Genomic DNA, 18,509 nt, shown 5'->3' on the forward strand with positions numbered 1-18,509 from the left:
GTGAATCTCCTCCAGTCCCGTTTTCTGGAAAGACGTGCAGGCAGGTCACATACTGGGAGGATTAGGTTTGCATTCTCCTATATGCAGAACTTATATATGCAGAACTGCACTCAAGTGCAGTTGCTAATGTAGGCAGCAGTTGCAGCATTTTTTTCATAAACTGTTCAATATGAGGCCAGAATGCCAGGTTTGTCACCTGCTGTTCTCTCTTACTGTTAGGCACAACTCCCCTCTAGCTATTTTTTTTTTTTGTGGCAAGTTGTATAATGTAGAGAAAAATACACAGAAGTGGGAAAAAAAAAAAAAAGATCTTTGCCTTTATCGAGGCAAAGTAGCTGTATTGCATGATCTTTCTCCTCTGCTTCCAAAACGAGGCGCTGCCACATCTCGACTTTGTGTGTTCCTAACGAACCCATCGAGATCTTCCTTCCCATGCCGCTCCTCGGAGAAAGCGGTGCTTTCATGCTCCTTCTATGGTCATTGCTTTTAGGTGCTAGGCCCGAGGATCTGGGGAGGGTCCCAGCTCTCTGCCCCACCACTGGCTCACCCCTCTCTGCACAGAGCATGAGGCAGCTTCGAGGGAAGGAAGGCCACGTGTGGAAGGGCCAGGGCTCCCGAGGGCTATGTTCATCAGCCATGGAAACTGAAAGCAACAGCTGCAACCGTGCAGGGCTCCCGAGACAAGATTGCTTTGTTAGAGAGCCTTTTTCTGGTGTTATTTCCTACCCACACATGGCTAATCTGTACAGGAAGTATGACCCCGCTCATCTCAGGGCTCTCCAGGGTCAGCGTAGCTCTTGGCCGGAGTAAACAAGGCAGGACGGTCTCCCCGTGGGCCTGGCTGTTCGTTCATAAAACAGCAGCACCTGTGGCTATCTGGTTGCAATCAGACAGCCTTCCTGGGTGCTTGATGGGCATGTGCTGAGGGGAAGCCCCTGAGGTGTCAAGATGGCAGTGTAATTAGAGAGGCAGGATGTCGTGTTCCCTAAGCCACAAACGGAGCTGAGCTCCTGTGTCTGGGGGTCCAGTGGTCACTTCCCATACACCCACTTCTTATTAGACACCAAGGGAGAGACCTGCGCAGAGTAGAAATAATCACAGCCGTCTGCCACCAGAGATCCCTCCCAGGTAACTCAGCTTTCTCTCATTATTTTTGAAAACAAGAGACCAAAAAAAGACAGGAACAACTGCAGGGTTTGAAATGTCCTCAGAGAAGTGCCCACCCACCTACCAAGGTGCACAAATGAAGGCGAGCACCATGTCACTGCTGCCACCCGCAGCACGGCCTGCCATCCCTAGCCTCCAGGCCATGCGCGCCATCGAGGAATCCCCCAGGCCCCTCACCCCCTTTCTGGTGCCCTAGAAGGTCTGCTTTTAAACAGCCGCGTTACAAACACCAGAGTTTATCCTTTGTTTTGAAGATGGGTGGGCGGGCAGGAAAGTAAGATTCATCAGTTTGGTTTTCCCCGGCCGGGATTTCCCACATCCTGCGTGTTCTCTGCCTGCTAAATAAAAGGCACAAGTCTTATGATTTGCCTCACATACTCGATCACAGCAGTGCCGTGGAGCAGCTGTAATTCCTCTGGGCTTTAAACTCCTGGCATTTACTGGATGCAACACCCAGCACTCGAGCTGAACATCTGTTCTTTTCAAACAGGAGATACCTGGGTGAAATGGCTTTTCTTGACACCCGCTGGTGAGGTTTCACCTCCGAATCCTTCCAGGCTGTTGAAGAGACCGCTCTGGAGCTGCATAGAGCTTAGCTGACCTTCCTGAGCTGCCACAGGGCGGGTGAAGCAAGGGCATGCAGTGGTGGAGGCCTAAAGCAAAGTGGGAAGTCAGCAGAGAGGCACTTGGTGTCACTCACTCCTCGTTATGCTGAACTCCACTATACCAGGGCTCACGCCAGTACTGTAAACTAAGGAAGTGAACTACAACTATAGAAAGTAAATCGTAGTTCCTGCAATTGAATTTTGATTACCTTCACCACTTTTTAGCTATTTGTTGAAATTTCTTTTCATAGAAGCAGCAACGTAAAATTGGAGAAAGGAGGACCATGTATTGGGGCTTTGTCAAGATCCATCTGTATTCCAGGTAATTCAGCAGGGCTCAAACTGTTCAGACAATAGAAAAGCCTAAGTCAAGTCCTGTAACACCTGCTTTTTTATCTCATCTCAAGATCACCTTCCCTTAGGCTCCTGGCTTCCTCTTCTATCATCAACTGTGGGAATGAACACAAGGGAAACAAATGGTAACTCCAGCAACAAAAAGAAAAAATAATTAATGACTTTATTTTTTTTTTAGTTCAGTTGGCCATCTGAGGTGCTAAAATCTCAACACCAACGAAGCAAGTGTGCATAAAAACAAATGATGAAACACAACCAAACAGGAGAAAACAGGCTGGAACAGTGAGGTTTTTTTTTTTGTTGTTTGTTTGTTTGTTTTTTGTTGTTGTTGTTGTTGTTTTTTTACAGGTAGGGTATACGCTTTTCTGTTAACACTCCATAAATGCCAACCATAAAAGCCTTAACCAATCTGAATATCAGAGTTTACTTTCATTCAAAAGGGAAGATGCCAAAGCAGATCCCTTCACCTGGAATAGACTTTACACACACACACACACACACACATGCACGCACAGATACAGAGAGTATTTAAATTACTGCACTGCCATCACAACTTGGCATCCTCCCCTTCACATCTACTTTCAGTGACATCCTCGTCTGCCCACTACCCTGCCTATAGCAGTACTCTGGAGCAATTCAAAAGTGGAGGCTTTTGGACAACTTCTAATCTCAGGTTATTTTGCAATAGTCAAGAGCAAGCAATCTCTCTCTGTCAACTATATACAGGCTGGTTTTTAGTATGCTTTAAGAGTTCTCTTTATTGCAGACAGTGATGATTTAGATTCCCATACAGCCATATGGTGGCTTTTCAATTTGTACACAGGAGATTTTATAATGCAACACCTTTCTCATCCACTGGTGCTTGGTGTAAACATTTAATTGAAAACTCATTTTAAAAGAATGTTAACCAAACAAGGTGTAGCTGTGAACGTTTTAGGAACAGCTGCTAAGAAAATGGAACTGCTGGCTGCTCTAGATCATGCAGTCTAGAACACTTATAATACTTCATAATGTTCAGGATTAGGATGTATAAAAATATTAAAAACCACCAGAGTGCACACAAATGTGGTGACTAGGTCTATGCAAGCACTGTGTTGTTCTAACAGAGGCCTAGGCTTTGCACAAAACTCAGGTTCTTGACCGCAGGGGTAACCCAAGGACCCACTGGTGTCTGTACATACAAACAAATATTTACATAAAATGCAGAGACAGATAGAGAGTAAGACGGACTTTTAAAACTTGCAGTTTGCTCTAAAATATGTTCAGCAATGTGGTTTGTAACATGCCCTAGCGAGACCATGGGGTTTTGGTTAACTGAAAGTTGGAGCTGGAAGATACTTCTCATCTCCCCATGCATAGTTCTCTGAAGCTCAGGATCTTACAGCCATTTGTGAGTTTTAATGAAAAGATGATAAAAGGAACAGAACAGTTCAAAAAAAAAATAATTACTGTGAAAACAGCAGATTGGTTGTTTTGGCAGTCCTCACTCCCCCATCCCCATTTGCCTCCCGAGTGTTTCCAGGAGGTATCCCCTCCCTTTATCCCTTTCCTTCCCCTTAAGGGACTGAAGTGCTTGCCCCCTCCTCAGCGTGCCCATTTAAAACCAAACGCAGGTTAGGTTCCAAGCTCAGCTCTCCTCCTCCTGCATGGAGGAAGCGCCCAGCCCCTGGTATGGACCGGGACCCCGCCACATCGGGGCATGCAGGCTGATACCCCTTCGTGCCCCCTGCTTGAAGCTGTGGGCCTCTTCTCTTCCCTCGTACACAACACGGATGCACATCACTGCGTGCACATGGCTGAGTCATGTGCTGCTGCCCACGTGGATAGCACGAGGAGCTAGAACATCCGACTTGGATTCTGATACAAATAAGGAATCTTGTGGTCACAAGAGCCTTCTTCAGCTTTAAAAATATAAAATTTGAATTAAAAATATTCAGATAGTAAAAAACCCAGTATCTGATATGCAAGTTATATTCTTAAAGTGCAACTGAACAGCAAATACAAGTTGTGCCTTTTACAACCATTTGATATAAAAAGGCCTTTTAAGATTCCCTTTCGTGTATTTTCAGTTAATTTGTGTGTGCAATGTTAGGTTTTTATTTTTATTCTCAGTGTTGGAGGATTTTAGCATAACCTAAAGAGTTCAGTTTTAGAAAAGGTGGTCTTCCCTTGCAGGAGAGCATTACACCCTCAAGTGATATCACTCTTAGGCACTGCAAAAATCTAGTCAGTGTCCTCCAGCATGAAAAGGGAAAAGCAGTAATCTGGTATTTCTTCTTTAGGATTTCTTTCTGCTCTACAGCTCACATTCAGTGATCTTTTGTTAAAAGTTAGATGTGGTCCTTATACATAATGCACTATAAAATGGACTGAGGCCAATTCTCTGTGCAAGACAGTTTATTGTAAACTATCTCATTTCCCTCTTTCTTCCCTCTCCAGTTTCCACTGGCCCGTCAAAAGCAGACTGTAAACTCCCATTACTAATGTGGCTTCCACTGCTGACCTCTGCACTGACAAAGGGGGACAACTGTTTGCTGGCCATCCCGCTGGCAGGCCAGCACTCCTGAAAAGTTTTGTCCCGTCATGCCGGTAGAGCAGGCACCACATTCTAGCACGCCTAGTTAACCTCAGCAGTGCAGCTGCCTATCTGCTTTGTTTCACGAGCATTTGGGTTTAATTTGTAAGGCCTTAGCAGAAAACAGTAGAGGGGGCAAAGGGGAAACTCCTGAGGTGATAAAATAGTTTCCACAGCTAACGGCCAGCCCTGCTCAGAGACCCTGGAGGCAGTCCGACCCATTCTTGCTCGGCCTGAGATATGCTCGTGAGTCAGAGGTGAATTCAGGTTGTAGATGCTGGCTTACAGAAGACATCTCTGAAGAAAGTAGAGAGTCAACAGCAAGAAACCTTGATAACTTCTATCCCGAGACAAAAGATTACAGGATGTTCAGCCCTGCTGGGGTATCTTGCACGAACAGCGTATATTCAAGCTGAAAGAGCCAGCATGCTGTGTGAATACGCTTGGGAATGGGACACTTCCGCAAAGACACTGGTGAGCAGGCTTAGTACTTTTTTTTTTTTAAAAGAAAAGAGAATAGTCAACAACTTAAGGGAAAATAAACCAAAAAAAACCAAAAACCTCAAAACACAAAGAACAACCTCTTAACACATCACGTTAAGGATGGGACACAGAGTCAACACACAGTGCTATTTCAGCTCTGTGCAACAAGTTCAGGATGTAGTGTGTTCTGAGAAGCTGTAAAACAGTGGATGGTACTGAACTGCTCAGTGCATGTCCTGCTCGTTACTTAATGTACGGTTACAATGAGTACCCTCATGGCTTAAAAGCAGCAGCTTCACTAGCTGAGCCAAAAGGAGCTTCTTCCAACAGCTGCAGCAGGAAATGTGCTATTTTTGTTTTCATGGAAGTCCCTCTAGCTGTATATCAAGAGTGTGAGGGTCCCATCTTTCAGTGAAAAAGAGATCTATGGGATATTTCTACCTCACATTTTTGGCTTTCTCATTATAAAAATTTAAATAAATTATAGGTTTATTAGTCCAACAGAGGGATTCTGGGATGCAGAAGAAAAGTATGCTAGGAGCACAAAATAGATTCTTACAACTCCATGAGCGCGCAGGATTTTGTCATAAAGGAAATCTGCTAGGGCTGGATACATCCATGGGGTCCACAAAGGCTGCCCTTGCTGTGAAGCCGGGAACAATCCACAGTAGTGTCTTCCTCTAACAGAGTTAAAACACTCCCTCCACACTCAAATATGTGTAACATTAAAATTATTAATAAGAACACTAATAAATAGCCACAGGTAACAACGTCCAGTAATTTAGAAGTGGAAGTTGTAGGATGCAGCAGGCACACACAACCATCACTCGTCCATTTTTTTTCCTAAAAGATACAAAAATGAATCTTCTTTCAAGTATTAAAAAAATAAGTTAATTGACATAAAAGGGTCAAAGTGACTGAGGGCCCAGGCAGGACTTAAGCTTCGTTTCCAATGTGCAAAAACAAAATACAGAGGAAAAAATAAAAACACTGAAAAGTCTTAATGGTGGTTTCAGTCACTTAAGGGCTTCTCCCTTTTAGGAGCCTAACAGCCAGGGAATGCTGCTTGGTAACACCCCTGCCCCAGCACACAGTTACCACTGTCCCACAGTCCGTATTTTCCAGTGTCAAAACAGTCGCAACAAAAACAGAACAAAAAAGCCCAACAGCCTCTGAGCCGTGGCCACGAAGACTAAGGCCAGCAGTAGCTGTCTCTCCAGTGTGTAGCAAAGCAGAAGGGCATCTTCCCTCCCTCTTCTTCTCCCCTTTCTTCCCCATCAATAAAGATTTAGGAGACTATGATAGGGAGCGAGTCCTCTGATGCCCAAATCTCTTTAAAAACCGGGAGGCAGAGAGTTCCATCACAAATGCTCGTAGCGTCTTCTCTGTCTCGTATTTCCTCATATCCATGCATCGTGGCCAACTGCAGGTTTCTTTGGTGGGGAGGAAGACTAAAGCAAAGAAGGTACTGTCCTGGGCTTCTGGAGCTCTTCTGGATAGTTGACTCCACCACACAGGCTGCTACAGGCTGCTGTGGTTTTCCAGAGAGGGTTGCCACTTCCCTCCCTTTTATTAGAATTGGTGTAGTAAAAATGGGAAAGGAATGGACTGCCATAAATCCAGATTAGTTAAGGGTACTTCTTCCCTTAACCTCCTTCCCCACACATGGATTATTCCTCTCCCTCCTACCACACACACAAAAAATGAGGCCCATCGTATAGGACCCTCGAGGAGACTCCACAAACTCAACTCATTATCTTCAACTTGGCTTGCAGACATGTAAAACTTAAGCTTCTGGAACCAACACACTTATCAAAAGGCTTCTGAGTGCTTCAAACCGAATCACTGCATGCTGGCAGACCCTTTGGAGATTTCCCCTTCAGCATCTTCCTATCCATGTAATTCTGGCGAACTCAGGGTAGGCCAACCGGACAACGCAGACCAGCAGAGGTAAATGTGTCAAGCTCAGGACCAGTTCAAGCTAAAACCTTTGGAGAGCATGACTGCCTCCAGGTCCTTGTCTTCCTCTTTTTCTCGAAGCCGTTGTTCCTCGAGGAGAGCCACGAGAGAATCTCTCTGCTCCACTACTTCTAGCATCTCGTTCAGGATCCTCTTCTCCTCTGAGAGCTCCTCATCTGTCTTTAGATGATCTACAGAGATATCAAAAACTGTCAGCACACACAAGACTAGCAATATACACATAGAAACTATGAAATGTTCTTTACTGCTCTCACCTTCCACTGCCATCCTCTCCCGGAGTTCCTGCTGTAATCGACTCTGCCTGTCTTCTAGTTCTAGCTCCCGAGCACTGGAAGGGAAACGCACCAGGAGTCCAAGTTATTAAGTCCAAGTATTAAAATACTCTGTACAATTGCTCCATATCTGTTCTCAATTTCTGCCCCCCTCTAGATATCTGTCATGCATTTTATCAATCTGTTCTGGAACAACTTTAAAGATACCTAACATATATAACTGTATATTTTAAAGATGCAAATGTACTTTCAGTATCTCAGGTTATTTGCCTTCAGCTAGGAAGTGCAATACACAATGCTGAGCAATATTATGTTGATTAAATTTAAAACAGTGTGAAGGAACAAACAAAGCTGCAATCACCATAAAATCATACTTTACCTCTATGTATCTCCTCCCATTTCCCACTCTAAAGACAAAAGTTATTTATCAACTAAGGACAAGCCGGGACATCGCTTTTTCAGATTCAAATGCAGACAGCACCTTGGGGCTTTTCTGACACAGGCACCAAAAAAGACACTGAGTTTCCACACTACCCAGGTCAGCTGACATCCTCAGAATCTAATTTCAATGAATTTGCACCATGGAGACTAAAAAAACTCCCTGTTTTGTTAACAGGGAAAATACTTTTCATCTGAGCCGAAATGAGAAGCACCAGAGTCCCTCTACAGGCAGAGAAGAGGCCCACACGGCAAAGGAGATGGAATTAAACAGTTTTGGCTACACTCAGAAGTGGACTATACCAAAACCAGGAAGAATCATGGATTATTTCTGTGTAACTCAAGACACTTGTGTGAACAACTTATGTTTTATCCCAGAACATCTCGGGAAAGGCTCAGAGCTGAACAAACAACCGTACTTCTGCATGTACGTAAATAGTTGGAACTTACATTCCTTACTATTCCTTCTTCTAGCACTCTTCTGAAACATAGTCTGATTCATATCTCAGCCAAGAATCAACCTGAGAGACTGATGACCTTCAGGCATTACAGGGAAGACAGTAGTGACAGATCTGCTACTACTATTTCTAAAATAATCCCTCTTTTGAAGCTTTGCACGTTTACTCACAATATCATCAGTTCGGACTCGTAGCGAACCAAGGCATTCTTTTCCTGCACCAGCTTGAACCACTCCTGCATCAACTTGGGATCATCCTTCTTTCCCATGCCTGCAAAAAAAAGAAACTCGTTAAATTTCCAGGTAACACTGTGTAATCCTTAGAAGTCCAAATGGCAAAAACAGCAATGGGGCAAAATGTGCAAAGAAAGCCGAGCAAGATGCTGCCAGAGCACTCCCAAGCCGGGTCCAATCAGTTTGCCTAGAGCAGACGGAAGAGTGCAAGTCACCTCCAAAAGGATTCTCTTGTCTTTGGAGCCTGATTTTGTTTGCTTTCTGATTTTCTTGTGATTGCTTGTTTCTTCCTCATGCTTACTGCAGAAAGCCCAGACTTCTGTTAAATATTTCACTTTTCCTTTCATTAGAAGAAAAGTCTTAAAGTTCCTCATGCCAGTTCCTTAAGTGTATTTTCATCAGAAATAGATTCAATTGCCACTCCATGTGTTTTACTCTTATTTGCTTCAATTGCATGTCCTCAATCTTTATTTCACTGGCAAAAAGAAACATCTCATCTTTCCTTTTTTCCATAGCTAAATAAATCTTTTTTGACTTCCCCTACTAGCCACATACATCTAGCCACCTTGAAGATTCCCTCTGCACAGTGAACACAGAAACTACTTCTACCGTATTGCACATCAGCACTGGAAAGAAAAAGAGAACCACCAGACACCTTTGCTAATGTAGAAGCAAAAGCAAAAAAATCTTGGGCTAACACAGAACTCTCAGTTGCTATTTCATTTATTTCCAAACCAACTCCTAGGCTTACTCAGTAGGCCACTGATCAATCTCGTATCTGTCAGGAGTTATGTAGAATAAATTGCAGAGTGCTGATCCTAAAGCCTCCTGTTGAGATTTATCAAACCCAAGAGCTTACCAGGGAAGCTCCTCCTAGCAGTCTCCTATTTTGGGCCACTGAATCCACACTGAACTATCTGCAGATGAGTGCCATGACTTTTATTAAACACCGACAAGGACACTAGCTATCCACCTACCTGCACAGAAATGGAGGTGGGAGCAGGGCCTCAAATCAAGCTCTACAGCATTTTCTGGTTGCTGCATCCTACCAGCTTGCATGTAACCTAGGCACCCTAATGTAACTAACATCCCTGTCTAAGCTTGTTATTTTGGAGTTATGCTATCAAGAGCAAAAACCTCTTAAATAGCCATTCTGATGCCAAAATAATCATGCAGCAAGCTTAATACACTAACTCTCGGAAACACTACCCAAGTATAACATCAATGGCTAGGTTAATTCACATCTGTGACCTGCCTTCACCCTTATGATCTCATCAGAGAAGTGCTGCACTGGAGCTAAACAAAGGTGGGCCTACAATTCCTGTACACTGCAGCTTAGTCTGAGAATGCCTGCCCTCCAAAAATTGTAAGAGCAGACCCTTGGGAAATCCTAGACCCAGTTGTACCACCCTAAGAGCCTCCGGCTCTCTGGGCTTTATACCAGTGTGTTGCTCAGTTCCAAGCATTCCTTTCTGAGCATCTCTGCACAGTATGCCCGTATGGCGACAGGAGAGGGAGACCGTACATGCAGATGTCCAGTGCCGTGGCGCCATGAGAGCACTGGGAAGTCTCCCCATCCCTTCCAATGCCAGGATGTATAGAAAACAAATGCCTCTAAGAAAAAGCCAAAAAAACACAAGACTACTGACCTATGAAATATATAAATATTTTTAAACAGCCAATGAGCAGAGGAATAATGGAAGGACTGGAGAGGGAGCACTGACAACTGATGTGAGGGAGCACCATGGAAAGCAGAGTAAGTGGTTAGCAAAATTACACCATGAACACACATAAACAGCCCCCTTCCCCCATGCCTTGGCAATGGAAACTCTATGGCAAACTCCATTTGGGACAGTTAAAGAATGCACTCAGCAAGATAGATGAGGGAAAACTGGTCTAGCTTAAGGTCTGTTGGCTTTTAAAGTTCAAGGATGTTTTGCAAACCAGTCCTTATAAAGACACGGTATTCCTTTAATCCATGTATACTAATTAAAAGGTCACTTAAGGAAGAAGATTTTCTTCCTTTACCCCACTCCTTCCAAGCATCTTTCAGGAGGAATGGAGAAATTGAAGCCACCAAATGAAACCAGAAACTTGAGTGTGACGTTACTGCTCCCACAGCTGCTGGCCAACATCCCTCCCAGTCTCTACACCCTCCCTAGCACAGCTGGGACTAGCCAAAGGGATACTGTACCTTTAGTAACTTGCCATAGGCCCATAAAAGCTGGTTACCAGGTTGCTACCGAGAAGGATGGTTTGGGGTAACAGCAAGAAAAGGGTGGGGACAGGGCTGGGACCTTGTGGTCACTCGCTGACTACTTCTGCTACAAAACCCCAGCTGTGGTCAAGGAGAACGGGGAGCGTGTGAGGTTACGTTACCTTCATGGGCACAGCAAGGGCAGAAGGAGAGAGGTCTACGACGTGGTGTCCCGGCATTGGGCTCAACTTCAATAGGACCAAACGAGGAAGAGGAAGAGGCAGGAGAGGAAGAGGAAGTTGGAAGTGGAACGGAAGAGAAGGAAAGGGGTGAAATAAAAGACAAGCAAAGGACAAAAAGCGTAAGAGTGAGAAAGAAAGGAAACACAAGAAGAAAAGAAAAGAAATGAAAAAATACAAGAAATGGAGAAGCAGAAACAAGGGATACAGTCTACAGATGAATAATGTCCCTAGTAAGCACAGATAACAGATAAGAGGTAGGCTGAGGTACTGGTGAACTCTTCCTGAGCTGTACAATTACCAGGCAGGAGGTTATTGTTGACTTCTTCCTAACTTACATTTTCAATCACACCGTCTTTAACCAAAAACTTTGTGAACAAGATGTCAGGACGAGCAGAGATGAACATTTAACTCCTGCTGATAAATGGCAAATTTCAAGCAGGGTTACAAAAAGTCTCGCCTGCATGCGTAAGACACCAGCTGTAAACAGCCACTCTACCTTAAATCTTTATCAGGACCATGATCTTATCACCAGGGCAGCATCCACTGATGGTAAAAGTGTCCTTTTTAATGGAAAATAATTCCTTCAGACGGGGAATGTCACAGGGAGAATCTGATTAACGTGCAACCCGTCTGCTAGGATCTGCTGTGTCAAGCATGGTGAGTACACATGTACTCAGTTGGACTGCAGTGCTTAGAAGGGGAATCAGCTTTTACATGGGTAAAAAAAAAATTAACATCAGTGTCTGTGGGAGGAGCAATCAACTAAAGACTTTGTGTGGTTAAAACAGTAAATTTAAAGCTGTCCCTTGACATTCTCATTTCAAAACTTACAAATTCTGTTAGTATCAGTGACTTACTGAATCTTTTTCATCATCTCTGTCACCCAGCGAAGAATAAACATTTATCATCTCTACAGTGGTTCAGCTGTTTTAACACTGAGAATTTGCTTTTCAGATGTACTTCATGTTGCAGAGAGAAACGGTAAAAAATAACCAATATCACTAACAGTTACAGGAGAACATATGCAACAAGAAGGTGAAGAGCCTCAAACATACAAGCTATCAGAATGTAACGCTGCTCTCAATGCACAACCGCATTTGAATAGAGTTTGCATTCAAGAGAAGGGATTTCTGTGTTGGGAAAAGCATAAACTCCACAACAATAATATGGCAAGAATAACTCATAATTTGGAGAAGTCAGCAAAGCTTGATATGTATATATGGTTTGGAGACATCTTTACAAAACTCCAGACTAGTGGCAAACTGGGAAAGCTTTAGAAGGGACCATCACAGAACTAGACCAGCACACGGAGGACACATTGGAGTGAGAGGGAGAGCACGTCGGCTTCAAAGCCTGTGACTGAGCAGCATGGCTTTCTCAGGCAGGCAGAAGCCTCTGTACTGGGGGCAGGAAGGGGCAACATTAGGAGGGGTTACACAGTTGGCCATGTGACAATTACAAATAAAGCATCATACCAACATTAGTTGACAGTACCAGAGCCTTAATTCTAGTTGTTCAGAATTTTCCAACTTCTTCATGAAAAACTGCTAGGGCTGTTTTTTCTATGATTGCCATTTCACGGATTTAGGTTACAAAAGCAAAACCAAGCCCCAGACCCACCAAACCACACAGGCTACCCACCACGAAGAATAAGCTTCCATACAAAGCAGAGCATTTAGTGCATGATACCCATTACATTTTTTATTTCACATCCTATCATATTCAACATCAATATTTTACCATATAAGCTTTTATACTCTTAATTAATAGTCTACCTGTTCCTTTTTGGGGAGATTAGGAGATGGATGTTTAACTGTATGGAAGAATCCACTTCAGTTTTTCAGGGTTTGAGATTTCATTCACAATTTGGGGTGAGTGGGGGATGTTGCTGACTCAAACGCAGTTACATTTCTAAACTTCGAAGTACAGACTTATAGACTTGGTGAAGAATTCTCAATTTGCCATATTTGATCTGAAAGTAAATACCTGGTATAGGAAAACACCACTCATCTCATTGTGACATGGCCACAAACTACCAACAAGCAAAATGCTTGTCATCAACAAGCAAAATGCCACATCCTAGGAAAAGATAACACATTTGGTCTCTGGTAAAAAGCCACAAGACTTACATAGCAGAAGACTAATAAAGACCCCCCAAACACTTCCTATAATTGTGTTTTCTTCATTTGTTTTTAGTTATTCTATTTTTAACAAAAATGTAATCCTCCCACTCTTGTCTAAGAAAATGTGTCTCTGCATCAAGTTACAAGGTCCATATTATCTATAATAATCTTGCTACTGGAAATGTTAATATTGCTCTTCAGCAGGATACTGAACATAACCTGCACTATTAAGACACTTTCCAATTAATCCAGATGTAAATTATAGTTGCATCAGTGAATATAGGTTACATGATCATTACAGTTGCTTTCAAAACAACTTCTGTCCATCCCAGGATGATTAGCAAGCCTTTAAAGTGATCCTTATTTACTGATCCTTATTTACTAAATAATGAGGACAGAGTGAACTGCAACCTGAAAACTTACCCGTTATAGTTCTCTAAAGCTGTGAAAACTATACCAATTATGATCTAAAAGGTGCTAAAAACACCTTATATAAAACATATAATGCAGTAGAATTTTAAATATATTTTTTAAAAACTTCTCCAAAGTGACATTTATGAAAACTGCCTCTCCAACCTTGCTAACACAAGTATTCATACAGGTGGTACAGATACTATATGCAGACTGAAATAGGAACTTTCTAATTTTAAAGAGAGAAAGATTTTATCAAATTCCCTGGAAGTGAGAAGGATTTTTCAATCTTTTCAGTAACAAATATTTAAGTGTATTCCATGCCATATATTTCACTATCCTTTCAGATAAGGCTTTCAAGAAAAAAGCCTCTTAACTGTTTCAGAAAGAGATCCAGAGAAAAGATCACCTATACCACACTGATACGTTCAGATATTGAGTGTACCATCAGATCATTCATATTCCTGAGAAAGATAATTTTTAAAACACACAACTTTACAGCAAGAGTTCTCACTGTGCACATTTATGTTTAAACAAACTTTGGAAAAGGCTGAGCATCTCATTCAGTACTATTAAAAGGCAGACTCTAGTTCACCGTACAGTGTTAAAAACTGTCTCATTTACTTTGCCCTTCACTTGTTTAATTACAGTACATAAATCTTTATGTGTTTTCTCATTTCTCTCAAAGCCATCACTAAACATACAGTATATAGCATAGCTTTCTCATGACTGTTTAGAGAAGAAAAATCACCATTTCATGAGCTCAAATTAAAAACATAATCATCACTGCAAGAAAATTTTCCTGACCACAGAGTCAAGGCCAGACGGAAAAAACTCTTGTCAAAGAAATTAAAAACAACAACAACAAAACCAATACCACAAAACAACAACAATAAAACCCCACAGCCTTTCTGTTAGTGTCCCCCACTACTAAAAAAAAAAAACACATTAGGTCTGGCAGCACAGGTCTTCATCCACAGCATGGGAAGAGTGCTGCAGGCAGCAGCAATACAAGCTCGTGGTGTTTTTACCCCCCTATGTGGCTGAACTCCACCACAACTGCCCTCTCACTCTCCCTCCTCAAATGGAAAGGGGAGAAAATACAATGGAAGGGGCTCAAGGGTTGCAATAAGGACAGGGAGATTACTCAACAATTATTATCACGGGCAAAACAGACTCAGCACAGGGAAATTCATATAATTTGTTGTCCATCCTAGCAGACTAGCGAGAACAAAAAGCAACCCCAAAACACCTTCCCCCCATCCTTCCTCTTCTACATCCTCCCTCTGAGCAGCGCAGGGGAGCGGGTAATGGGGGCTGTTGTCAGTCCCTAACACTTTGTCTCTGCCGTTCCTTCACGGTCACTCCGTGCCCCTGCTCCCTGCCCCTGCTCCCCGTGGGGTCCCTCCCACGGGATGCCGTCCTTCCCGAACTGAGCCTGCGGGGGCTGCCCACAGGCAGCAGCTCTTCAAGAACTGCTCCCACACGGCTCCGTACCACGGGGTCCATCCCCCAGGAGCAAATGGCTCCAGCACAGGTCCCCCACGGGCGGCAGCTCCCCCCAGACCCCCTGCTCCTGCGTGGGCTCCTCTCCACGGGCTGCAGCTCCGGCCCGGGGCCTCCTCCTGCGGGGGCTCTCCATGAGCCGCAGCCTCCTCCAGGCCACATCCACCTGCTCCACCGGGGGCTCCTCCACGGGCCGCAGCGTGGAGATCTGCTCCGTGTGGGACCCGTGGGCTGCAGGGGGACAGCCTGCTCCACCAGGGGCCTCTCCACAGCCCGCAGGGGAACTGCTGCTGCCTGCCTGGCGCACCTCCTGCCCTCCTGCAGCACTCACCTTGGGGGCTGCAGGGCTGGTTCTCACTCCTCACTCTTCCAGCTGCTGTTGTGCAGCATTTTTTTTTCCCCTTCCTTAAATCTGCTCTCCCAGAGGCCCACCCAGGGTTGCTCCCTCGCTTGGCTCTGGCCAGCAGCGGGTCCCTTTTGGAGCCATCTGGAGCTGTCTCTGATCTGACATGGGACAACTGCTGGGCTCTGCTCACAGAGACCACCCCTGCAGACCCCCTGCTACCAAAACCTTGCCACGCAAACCCAACAAACCACTGCCCCACAGATGTGGTTTGTTCTGAAGGAGCTGAGGGGTATGAGAAGGGTAAGAGAAGAGCCATTTCTGTGACCATTCGCTTCTTAGGTTCCCTCTGTGCTGTCAGCCACAGTCCTGCATGTAACCACAGCTTCTGGACAGAAAACTGTTATCTCCCCCCCACGAAGGCAGAGCCACAAACAGATTGTGTTAATCACCAGTTGTTCCCTTTCAATGCCACAGGCCAACTTCTCTGAAGTGCCTGTAAAACGATCTGCTGACCTCTTCAAAGCAGAGGTCAGCAGTCCACAGCCCAAGTACCAAAGACAGCAAGCAGAGGAATTCAGAAAGGTGCATAGGGTGACCAGTGCTGAGCCAGGAGCTGCAGTATATTGAGGGAAGGAGCACATCCCAGCTCCCAAGTGTACCCTGCCTAACAATTTAGCCACAGCCCATCAGTGAAGTGTCCGCAATTATTTTGCCTCTGTGAAATGAAGCATTCCCTGCATCTTTCTGAGTTCATGCAGCCATGACTAGAAAGACCTTGCTTGCCATAGTACACTTGAAAGACTACAGACTTTGATAAAACGGTGGAAATCAAGAGCCAAAACAAGAATCAATGCCATAGCTCCTAAATCTCTCTAAAACAAGATAGAAAAGATGTACAACTACCATGAAAACATACTTTCTTTTCACTCTATGCTGTTTTTTGTTGCACGAGCTACACTGGACTGTTGTCTCCTCTACTTTTTATTTTTGTTTAAAGATCAATACGTAAGACAGTTTTTATCCTTTTTTGCTGTAGCTACTTAATACTTCTTCATAATCTGAAGAACAATAGTAAAAACACTCAATGAGGATGAAGAAAGCACAGTGAAAAGTTTAGGGTAGCAGACACCACTATCCCTAACCTATAGCTTACTATTTATTATTTGTGTATGTCCTATGGTATGAGAGCTCTGATGATTTCTGAGACATGGCGAGTCACTGCAAATCAAAATTACTTGAGCAGACATACCACAGACCAAATGGGATCACATCCTTTGCAAATCTTGCATCTGATAGGCTTCAATTTCTGTTTTGCTGACTAAACTAATCAGGGCAGTTTGGAAATCAGCATATGGCAACACCATGTAGGAAATCCATCTCTGAGGCTAATCTCCATTCTCATGCACCGTTATGTTAGCACTTAACCTCACAAACTAAGAGCATGGCACTTCAGAAATTCTTATTCTACTAGCAACTTCCATCAGTCATTTAACAGACAGATGAGCTCTAACTTCACCTCAGTGCTTAACATAAAGATCAGTCCAACAGAGATCAGTAAGACAAACTGCAGCGATAACAGGAAATATTCTCTTTTCCACCATTTAAAAATCAGTTATGGTCAGAAACTGAAGTGGCTGAAAAATAAAGCATTCCAGCTTTACTATTTGATAAAGTTGTTGTAAAAGAGCATAAATACAGAAAACCACCTCTTGGACAATAATATTGCTCACAACTACAGGTATTATAAAGTTGAAGGAAAGAATTCTGACAACTATCTCCTAAGTACGTCACTCAAGGTTTCTGACAGTAGTTTACTATAACTCTGTCAATAACAATATGCTCTAAAGATCACTGTAAGAAACCTGGGCAAAACTCATGGACCACTGAATTGCCATGTAATCTGAACACCATCTTTGCTTATACAGTAGAAGAGAGGAAAAAAAATAATAAAAAAATGGTGAGGAGGCTAGAGAAAACTAGGCAAAGCAATAGCTGGAGCAGAATACACACATAAATGACGGCACAGAAGTCTTCTGCCTCCTATTAGATCTCAAGGCACTTCAAAATGTAATCAGAAATAGTACAGTCCTACACTGGCCCTGTCTTCCAAGACTGCTAGCTTTTGTGTGCAGCTGTGAGAGGTGTGCAGAAAGAAGCAGGTAAATGATAATTGTTTGCTTACAGTACCTAACAAGTACTCTAATTATACTCTGACAAGTTCTGCTTATCAAACGCTCTTTCCAGCTCCAAATTTACTGCAAAGAAAACATGTTACCAATTCACTTCAGTGTCAAAAGTAGCTGCAAACCAAGAAAGAATATTTATCTTAAAACTCCAAACCTCTTGCAGGAGAGCTGTTTTTGTCAATCACAGGAATTAGGACTGTTCCCACTTCAGTGTATCAGACTCTGGCCCTGCAGAAGTAGATCTGCAGGACTTTAAAGTACACAGCTCAAGTATTTTAAATAAGCTAATAAAAAGTACAGTTCTGGTAGAGTACACTTTAAACAAAGTGAAAAAAATTAAAAACACAATCATGCCTTTATTTTATTTATTTTTTTTTTACTGTTTAACCTTGTCAAGAAAGAATGAATGTCTGAAATCAGCACTACCAAACATATCAGCTCTCTTCCTTACACCCATCTTGTGTATCTTGGCATAATCTAGACAAGAGGAAAGCAAGACTGGAGTGTGGGGGCTGTTCCCTCAACGATTCCCTGCTGGGTGCAAGGAAAAGGAAACTGACCATTTGAATGCAGAGGGAACAATGAAGGTACCTTCCACAGACAGACAAGGAGTAAACTGGAATAAGGAACTGGTGGGAAAGGAAGAACTGAGGCGGGGACTAATTAAGCAAGGAGACTAAGAATTAAGCAAGGAGACTAAGAATGCTAACCACTAAAGGAGAAGAGACAGGGACAAGAAAAGACAAGAGGTAAGGGTGGAAGAAAACAGATCCATTGAGAAGGTATGACCTAGGATCGTCCAAACAAAGAATAATGGGTAGAAAAGGAAGCAGAACCCAAAAATTTTGTGAGGAAGCCAGTGGCAGGGATGGAATCTTTGTGGACTGAGTCAGTGGAAATACCAGGATTAGATAAGAAGCAGTAGTAAAAGAC

The 18,509-nt window shown here is 43.4% G+C and overlaps 1 protein-coding gene across 19 annotated transcripts in view; it reads right to left on the minus strand.

Annotated features, from left to right (window-relative positions):
- Window positions 1–2,270: 2,270 nt before the first annotated feature.
- MICAL3 (microtubule associated monooxygenase, calponin and LIM domain containing 3) overlaps window positions 2,271–18,509 on the minus strand; it is a 168,453-nt gene continuing 152,214 nt past the window's right edge. For 14 of the 19 annotated variants that reach the window (XM_048081462.2, XM_048045907.2, XM_066998846.1 and 11 more), the window contains 4 exons: window positions 10,945–11,010; window positions 8,503–8,602; window positions 7,419–7,492; window positions 2,271–7,334 (listed from right to left, as the gene is read on the minus strand). In XM_048081462.2, the coding sequence (XP_047937419.2) occupies window positions 7,150–7,334; window positions 7,419–7,492; window positions 8,503–8,602; window positions 10,945–11,010 (425 nt within the window). In that variant the 3' untranslated portion in view covers window positions 2,271–7,149. The remainder of the gene's footprint in view (window positions 7,335–7,418; window positions 7,493–8,502; window positions 8,603–10,944; window positions 11,011–18,509) is intronic. The other 5 variants (XM_048046756.2, XM_066998892.1, XM_066998816.1 and 2 more) reach the window with 1 other exon arrangement.

This window comes from Anser cygnoides, chromosome 1, assembly GCF_040182565.1.
Source record: "Anser cygnoides isolate HZ-2024a breed goose chromosome 1, Taihu_goose_T2T_genome, whole genome shotgun sequence".
Taxonomy (NCBI): domain Eukaryota; kingdom Metazoa; phylum Chordata; class Aves; order Anseriformes; family Anatidae; genus Anser; species Anser cygnoides.